This window comes from Apodemus sylvaticus, chromosome X (assembly GCF_947179515.1).
Source record: "Apodemus sylvaticus chromosome X, mApoSyl1.1, whole genome shotgun sequence".
NCBI classification, from domain to species: Eukaryota; Metazoa; Chordata; class Mammalia; order Rodentia; family Muridae; genus Apodemus; species Apodemus sylvaticus.
In genome coordinates this window covers 22,390,028-22,399,713 of record NC_067495.1, presented here as the reverse complement: position 1 = coordinate 22,399,713, position 9,686 = coordinate 22,390,028, and the positions used below count along the sequence as shown (strand labels likewise).

Sequence of the window (9,686 nt, the reverse complement as noted above, 5' to 3'; positions counted from 1 at the left end):
TCCACATAGTTTTTATGCCCCTTGAAGTAAATGGATTGATTTCCTGATGAAAATCAATTGAAGGAGGAAGAAGAGAATGAGAAGAAGTATCAGCAGAAAGAACAACAAGAAACTGTGTCCTTGCCATCAGTTGTGGAGAGCTACAATTGTTTGTATTTCTATTAAACTACCCAATATAGAGGCATGGATAAAGAGTATAAATGACAAAAACAATAAAAACATTTTATTTAAAATAAAAATGCTAACACAGATTTTATTTGCAAACAAATTTACTGAGCCAAAACAAAGCTGAATAAAAGCACTAGCCACTACAACAAAACAAAACAAAACAAAACAAAACAAAACAAAACAAAACAAAACAAAACAAAACAAAACACCCCTGACCTTCCCTTAAGGCCGGATCATCAAAGTGTCACACATATGCCTGCTAGTGAACCTGGGAAGCTTGGTATATCATAGTTACATGTGAGTTGTTGGTGGACAGAGTGATAGAGGAATGAATTTTACCTCCTGTTAAAAAAAATAGCATTCTCTGAAATACCAGGTTATAAAAGAAAGAAATTGACTGGAAGGGTTTTTTTTTTTTCCACTTGGTTTTATTACAATTTGTGAGTTTCATAGGTGTTGAATTTGACAAAATTTGAGAGTCACATAGGTGTTTGATTCAACAAGATGGAGAATATATAAATGAATCAAAACAGTGGTATAGGTTCAACAATATCCCATGAAGCTAGATCGTTAACTTTCTTATTAAGTCACTCTCATATTTTATGACCAAACCCTGTTAGATCTTTTATGCTCACACATACTAGAGACTGCAACAGTGGGCCACTAAGCATATTTAAACTTGAGTTCTTTGCAGAACTTGTAGGTAAGTATCTTGTTCCAGTCGATTTTGTGACAGGTAATTGGAAGTTGTCTACGCAGGGCTTTGAATGTTGTACATGACATTGTGTGGTAGTTTTCATTAACTGCTGCCTGATACCCATTTTCTACCTTCTCTATGATCTTAATAAACATCTTCACAGTTTGATCTTCATTGAGAACAGTTAATGATTCTTGTATACTTTTATGGACAACTAGTTGGATATTTCCATTTTCATAATAATGAACGTGAGACTTGAGCATTCCAATTACCTGTGCTGTGGGTGGTGTGATGGTTAACTTCCATTGTGATCTCCAGCATCCATTCCAGAATTTTTTGGGCTGAAACTGGTGGCTTTCAATGCAAGCAATAATGGTCTTTTTCCCATGTATAGTTTTACCATAAACAGTACTAAAGCCAGTAGAATAATTCTGTTTGATATAGGCTCTTAATGCATTATCACAGGACTCTCGCAAATATGTTAAATTTCCATCTGTAAGCCTTAGCTGAGGGTCACTGGCTATTTTTCGTAAGTGATCAAACTTAAAAGAAATTCTGTTTCTTGGATCGAAAAATCTGTTGTTACCTACATAACCATGCTCTGTAACTAAAACATGATCTTCATAACCTTGCATCTTCACGGGTGTGAACTGATTCATGTTATATTGAGCAATTGCCCGTCCTATCCTTTCCTTGAGGAGATTGTCATTATTAACCAGCAGCCGAATATCATGGAATACTTCCTTAAACTCTCCTGGAGGTGTTTGGTTGATGAATTTTGAAGCTAGGTATATCTTCTTTTCATCAGATACTCTATATTTGCGGGTGGCCATTTTGTCTTTTCACATGTGCTCCGTTTTCAAAGCACTGCTGCATGCTTCTTCTCTCTGCCTGGGATATAGATATCTTTAGAAAATATTTCTTCTGCTATGGTTAGCCTGAGATTTGAATCACACTGGGAATTACCTGTATGGGTCTTTGCTAAGCTTAATCAGTCTAGTTATGGTACGCAAAGACTAGGGAAATCATCACAGAAGACTGTGCCTTGCTTTTCTAGTCTCAGTCTTGCTAATTCCTGGGTAGGGCCACCCTCCTCTTATTGAGGCTCTAACTGTGAAGAGGAAAGCAGGCCTCTGCTCTGGGGCAAGCAGGGAACAATACTTACCTCCAGTGGTTTGCCTTTAGGAAGACAACTTCTGATCCACTAAACAGTCACATTGGCATCACTGTAACATTTCTTCTTTGGCAAACCTTCTTAATTTGGGAACACAGCTCTAATAGAAATAGGTAAAGATAATGGCATTACAATTTACCTAATCATCCAGGAAACCACTGCTACACTTCAATCAGAACACCTACAGGATGGTGAGCAGCACACCCACCTCATGATGAACAGGGCATCAACCTGATGGGTCAAATATGATATTTCCATGGCACTTGATGAGTAAGACACCTAAATGCTGGTTAGAGCAGGCACCTACCTTATGGTTAGGTGTGTGAAAGCCAAGCTCTGTGACTCTGCTGCACCTTGAGAGTGGCATTTCACCACTGACAGCTCCAGAGATGAATTTAGTAGGGCTCTATCCCACATTATTAGCTAGACCATAATATATACCACAGAGATGCTGTGCAGCAGAGGCTTAGGGAAGGAACTCTAGCCATTTCCAGCATGGCCTAGATGTTTCTGATAAATATTACCTATCTACCTGTTTCCTCTGCCTTGCTAAAAACCATATATTACATTCCTAAAGCTAGCCACCAGGTTCTATTCCTTTATTTGGCTATTCCTCATCCTGAGGCTTACTACCAAGGTCCACCTATCTAGGTATTGAAGTCCAGAAATAAAAAAAAAAACATAGGTCATCCAATTAACAGATCCAATCAATCAATATTAAACATCTTGTTGTAATATAGGGTTTCCCCTTGTACATTTATAAACTACCACTTGCTTATGATCCATGTTATATTCTGCTACCCAGAGGCAGGCCTTTGTCCACTACTCTGGGACAAATAACACTTCTCTGTCTGCCTTGTTTCCTTCCCTTCTCCTTGTTCCTCTATCCCTGATATTAGTTTCTTGTTCTGTTATTTTCTGTTGTCTCTGGAAGAAATAAAGGTCCTCTGTGCTGAGAACTTGGTCTTAGGGATTCAGAGCCAGTACTAGTCCTAATATATACCTAACTGTACCATGATCAACATGGCCATGAAGAGCTTCCTTTCCTCTCACCTTATCTATCATTTTCCTTACCTGGTTGTAGCATGAAATTTTTTGTGTGCCTGGCCCTTGAAAGTATCCCCAATGTGTAGCCAACTGCCTTTGTGTTAGAACTGCCTGACCCTATGACCTTTTGTGTTGGCTGTTTGCCCCTTGGACTTCTGGGAACAGAAGATATAAAAAGCCAGCAGTAATTTTCCTTTAAGATGGCAACTTCTAATTCCACTACACAGATTCATTGGTTATACTGCTACACTTCTAGTTTGGCAAACCCTCCATATTGTGGTAACCAGATCGGTAATAGCTATAGGAAAATATAGTGACTTTCCAATTCATCTAAGTATCTAGGAAGAAGTGCTACTATAGAGTTAGATTAGACATGTACCTGATGTGGAGCAGGATACTCTCTTGATGATGAACAGGGCATCTACTTGATGGGTTAAGTTGATACCTGTATGATGGTTGGAGCAGGACACCTACTTTTTAGATGTGTGGAGGCCAATTTCTCTCCATTGCACTCTGAGGTTGAAATTTTACTACTGAATTCAGGAGGGCTCTGCCCCACATTGTGAGCTAGATCATACATCACAATGATGCTGTCTAGCAGAGGCCTAGTGAAAGGACTTTACCCAGCTCTAGCATGGCCTACATGGCTAAGGCAAGCCTTGAGCTTCTACTCATTCCCCCTGCCTTGCTAAGAAAAACCATGAAATTACATTAATAAAACTAATCACCAAAGTCTTTCCCCTTATTTGGCCACTTTCTCATCCTGAGGCTGACTATCAAGGTCCAGCTATAAAAGTATTAAGTCCTACAAACAAAAAGCCCCTCTTAGATTACCTAACTAACATGCCCAACAAATCAATGTTAAATACCTCATCCTAACATGGGGTTTCCTCTTGTAACTGTATAAACTGTCATATGCCTACAGGTCATGTCTTCCTCCTCTGTGCAGAGGCAGGCCTTTGTCTTCCACTCTGGGACTAATACCCCTTCCCTGTCTACCTTTTCCATTATCCCTGGTCCTCTATCTCCTCTTTTCATCTTTCATTGTTCCTCTAGGGCAAATAAATCTCTTTGTGCTAAGAACTGGTCTTGGGGATTCAGATCCAATAACAGTCCTTAAACCTAGCTATACCATGATCAAAAGGACCATGAAGAGCCTCCTTTCCTCTCACCTTCTTTATCATTATCCTCACCTTTTTGTAAAAATAGTGTGCTTAGCCCTTGAAAGTATTCCCAACATATAGTCAACTGATACTTTGTTAGAACTGCTTGACCCTATGACCTTTGGAGCTCTGAGAACTGCAGAGGGTATAACAAGCCAGCACTGTTTTTCCTTGGGGATGGCAACTTCTACTTCCATTAAACAGCCTCATTGATTGTACTGTGACATTTTAAGTGTGACATGCCTTCTTTATTTTCGAACCAGAGCCCTAATGGGTATAGAAAAAGTTAATACCTTTACAATTAATCTAAGCATCCAAGAAGCCAGTGCTGCTATACTGAGATCATGACACCTACCTGATGATAAGCAGGATGCCCACCTGATGATGAACAGGACATCTACCTGGTGGGTTGAGTACAATACCTGTATGACATTTAGAGCAGGGCATCTACATGATAGTTTTAGCAAAACAGCTACCTTATGATTAGAGGTATGAAGGACAACCTCCGAGATACTTTTGCACACTGAGAGTGGAGTTTCACTACTGGCATCCCAACCCTATGGATAAATTCCAGATAGCTATGTCTCATGTTTTGAGCTAGACCATATGCCACAAGATGTTGTCCAACACAGGCCTAATGAAGATTCTAGCCAGCTCCAGAATGGTCTACATGCCTCAGGAAGGCCTTGCCCTTGTACCTAATCCCTCCTCCTTGCTAAAAACCATAGATTACATTCTTAAAGCTACCCACCAAGGTCTATTCCCATATTTGTCCACTTTCTCATCATGAGGCTGACTATGAAGGCACAGCTATCAAAGAATTGAAGTCCAGCAATCAAAAAGCCCCTTTAACTTCACATAATTTTCATGACCAAATATTCATTCAGTATTAAATATCTCATCCTAATTTGGGGTTTTCTCTCACACCTGGATAAACGTCCATTTTCTTCTGGGTCATGTCTGTCTTTTTCATCTGGATGGAGGCCTTTGTGCTTCAGTCTGAGTCTAAAATCCCTTCCCTGTCTACCTCTTTTCCTTCCCCTTCTCCCCTGTTCTCTATCTCATCACTTAGTCTTTTATTATCTGTCCTTTGTCCTTCCAAGGCAAATAAATCTCCTTTGTACTAAGAACTTGGTCTTGGTGGGTCTTGGGCAATACCATAAATCCTTATACCTATCTGCACCGTGGTCAACAGGGCCATGAAGAACCTTCTTTCCTCTTACCTCTATCATTGCATTCACCTTGTTGTAATAATAAAATACATTGTGTTTCTGGCCCTTGAAAGGATCCTCAATGTGTAGTCAACTGACACTTTGTTAGAACTGCGTGACCTTATGACCTTTAGTGGTGGTTGCCCTTTGGAACTCTGGAAATAGCAGAGGGTATAACAAGCCAGCACTGTTTTTCCTTTAGGATGGTAACCTCTGCTTCCACTAAACAGTCTTATTGTTTTTACTTCAATATTTCTAGTTTGCCAAGGCTTCCTTGTTTTAGAAAGAAGAGCTCTAATGTGTATAGGAATTCATCTAAGCATTCAGGAATCCAGTGCTGCTGTACTTAGATCAGGACACCTACTTGATGTTGAGCAGGATACTCTCCTGATGATGAATGTGGCATCTACTTGATAGGTTGAGTAGGATACCAGAATGATGGTTAGAGCAGGAAACCTACATGATGGTCAGAACAGGACACCTACCTTAAGGTTAGAAGTGTGAAGGCCAAGTTTCATGACTCTGCTGCACTCTGAGAGTTGTATGTCATACTACTCGCTGTGCAAAGGATGAATTCAGGAGTATTCAACCCCACACTTTGATCAGAACACACATCAAAATGATTCTGTAGAGCAAGGTCTAGTGAAGTGATTCCAGATAGCACCAGCATGGCCTACATGGCTTTGGCAAGCCTTGAGTTTCTACTCATTCCATCTCCTTTGCTAAAAAAAAAAAAAGCAAAACAAAACAAAACATGAGATTACATTCCTAAAACTAGCCACCAAGGTCTAGTCCCTTATTTGTCCACTTCCTCCTGTTGGGGCTGACTACCAGGTTCCAACTATGACTGTATTTAAGTCCAGCAATCAAAAAGACCCTTTTAGTTCACCTTATTAACATGTCCAATGAATCAATATTAAACATTTCATCCTAACATGGGGTTTCCCCTTGTTCCTATATTAATTGCCATTTGCCTATGGGTCATGAATGTTTTCTTTATCGAGATGTAGGCCTTTGTCTTCCACTCTGGGAGTAATACCCCTTCCCTGTCTCCCTTGTTCCCTTCCTCTTCTCCTTGGCCTACCTCCTCTATTTCCTCTTAGTCTCTTATTCCCTGACCTTTGTCCTTCCAGGGGCAAATAAATCTCCTTTGTGCTGAGAACTTGATCTTGGGGGTTCAGAGCCAATACCAGCCCTTATACCTAAGTGCACCATGGTCAATAGGGCCAAGAAGAGCTTAATTTCCTCTCACTGTATATACACTTGCTTGTCCATTGTTGCTTTGGTCCTTGAAAGGATCCCAAGGGAGTAGTCAACTGACAGAACTGCTTGACCTTTTGTGTTGGTTGCCTCTTGAACTTCTGGAAATGGAATGGATATAAAATTCAGCAGAGGCTGGCAGAGTAGAGTGTGGCAGGACTAAAATAAGAGACTGATAAGTCAGCAGAAATGAGCAGAGCCAGAGAAGTTATTTTTAGGAGTCAGGTCAGGAACCCAGGAAGAGCAAAGTAGCAAAACAAAAATGTAAAGCTATACCTTGTCTCAGCTTTTCTGTGTGCCTCTCTTATTTTTCTATCCCCTGCTACCCCCATTTTATGACTGTGTCTCACTTTGTAGAACTTGCTGGCCTGGAACTTGATATGTAGACTTGGCTGTCCTTGAGCTCATAGAGTTCTGGCTGCCTTTGTCTCCCTAGAGCTAAGATTAAAGGTGTTAGCCCCCCACCTGTCTTACCTCTTCTTTAATTATGTCCATGTTTCTTGTTCTGTCTCTGTTTCTGTCTCTCTCCCCATCTCTTTCTCATAATTTTTATTTCAACCTATCTTAGTCTCTTTCTAAATCCATCATCCTACATTTCTCCCTTTGTATCCTTTTGTGTTTCTCCCAAGACATGAATTTCCTCTAACTGACCCCATGACATCTATTCTTTTCTTCCCCTCTCGCTCAATCCTTTATTTCTTCCTATTTTTTATTCGCTTCCTCCAACACCATCCCATGTTCATATTTTCTTCTCCTCTTGCTGCCTGCCCCATACATTTTCTTTTTTATTGAATATATTCATTTACATTTCAAAGGTTATACCCCTTCCCAGTTTCCCCCTCCCCAAAAACCTCCAATCCATCCTCCCACACCCTGCCTCCAAGAATATGCTCCTCCTCCCAACCTACTCCCACAACCCCCTCTAAATCCCCCCCCCCCACTGGGACATCTATTGAGCCTTCACAGGACCAAGGACCTCTCCTTCCACTGATGCCCAACAAGGCATTCTTCTGCAACTCTTTTGGCTGGTAACATGTGTACCCCTTGGTTGATGGCTTAGCCCCTGGGAGCCCTGGGGCATCTGGTTGGCCTACATCATTGTTCTTCCCATTGAGCTGCAACCCCCACTCCCCCCTCCTCCAGTCTGCCCTCCAACTCCTCCATTGTGAACCCTACTCTCAGTCCAATGGTTGGCTGCTAGTATTTGTCTCTGTATCTGTAAGGCTCTGGCAGTGTTCCTCCAAAAGACAACCATAACAGGCTCCTTTTAGTACATACTTCTTGTCATCCATAGTAGTATTGGGGTTTGGTGACTGGTTATACGATGGATCCCCAGGTAGGACAGTCTCTGGGTGGCCTTTCCTTCAGTCTCTGTTCCACACTTTGTCTCCATAGTTGTTCCTGTAAGTATTTTGTTCCCTTTCTCAGCAGAACCAAAGCACCCTCACTTAAGCCTACCTTCTTCTTGAGCTTCCTGTGCTGGGTGAATTGTAACTTGTTTATTTTGAGCTTTTGGGCTAACATCCACTTACTAGTGAGTGCATACCACGTGTGTTCTTTTGTGATTGGGTTGCCTCGCTCAGGATGACACTTTCTAGTTACATCCATTTGCCTAAGAATTTGATGAATTCATTGTTTTTAATAGCTGAATTGTACTCCATTGTGTATATATACTACAATGTCTGTGTCCATTCCTCTGTTGAAGGACATCTGGGTTCTTTCCAGCTTCTGGGTATTATAAAAAAGGCTGCTGTGAATATAGTGAACCATGTGTCCTTATTATATGTTGGAGTACCTTCTGGGTATATGCCCAGGAGTGGTATAACTGGGTCCTTAGGTAGAACTATGCCCAATTTTCTAAGGAACTGCCAAACTGATTTCCAGAGTGGTTAAACCAGCTTGCAATCCCACCAACAATGGAGAAGTGTTCCTCTTTCTCCACATCCTCTCCAGCATCTCCTGTCCCCTGAGTTTTTCATCTTAGCCATTCTGACTGGTGTGAGGTGGAATCTCAGGTTTGTTTTCATTTACATTTCCCTGATCAGTAAGGATGCTGAACATTTCTTTAGGTGCTTCAGAGCCACCTGAGATTTGTCAGTTAAAAATTCCCTGTTTAGTTCTGTACCCCATTTTTAATAGGGTTATTTGATACTCTGGAGTCTAACTTCTTGAGTTCTTGATATGTATTGGATATTAGCCCTCTATCGGATATAGGATTATTAAAGATCTTTTCCAAATCTGTTGGTTGCCATTTTGTCCTGTTGATAGTGTCCTTTGCCTTACAGAAGCTTTGCAGTTTTATTAGGTCTCATTTGTTGATTCTTGTTCTTAGAGCATAAGTCACTGGTGTTCTATTAAGGAAATTTTCCCCTGTACCCACGTGTTCAAGATTCTTCCCCACTTTTTCCTCTATAAGCTTCAGTGTATCTGCTTTTAGGTGGACGTCCTTGATCCACTTGGACTTGAGCTTTGTACAAGGAGATAAGGATGATTCGATTTGCATTTTTCTGCATGCTGACCTCCAGTTGATCCAGCACCATTTGTTAAAACTGCTCTTTTTTCCCCTGGATGTTTTTAGCTCCTTTGTCGAATATCAAATGACCATAGGTGTGTGGGTTCATATCTGGATCTTCAATTCTATGCCATTGATCTTCCTTCAACCCATACATTTTCATGTGCACCTCCTCTGAGTAGCTTCTGAGAACTTTTGAAATAGTGGCAGGAAGCTTCTGTGATATTTGCCCTTTGCAGCTCTGCCATTGGCTACAGTGCCATCTTCAACCTTGTATTGGCTCGCTCCTACATTTCAAAAATGCATAATTAGACACGAAAATCTGTTCCAAGTACAGAATATTTAAGGATTAAAAGAGTATATATTCCTTGTGTATCAATATTATCTTCTGTACAAGGGTCTTGTAGTATATGTTTGATGAGTTTTCTGGGTTCTGCAGAAACCAGTGTACAAG

The 9,686-nt window shown here is 40.8% G+C and overlaps 1 protein-coding gene across 1 annotated transcript; it reads right to left on the bottom strand.

Moving 5' to 3' along the window:
- Window positions 1-831: 831 nt before the first annotated feature.
- Window positions 832-1,698, bottom strand: LOC127674391 (F-actin-capping protein subunit alpha-1-like). The gene has a single exon (XM_052170199.1). The coding sequence runs from the start codon at window positions 1,696-1,698 to the stop codon at window positions 832-834; it is 867 nt and encodes a 288-aa protein (XP_052026159.1).
- Window positions 1,699-9,686: the final 7,988 nt, after the last annotated feature.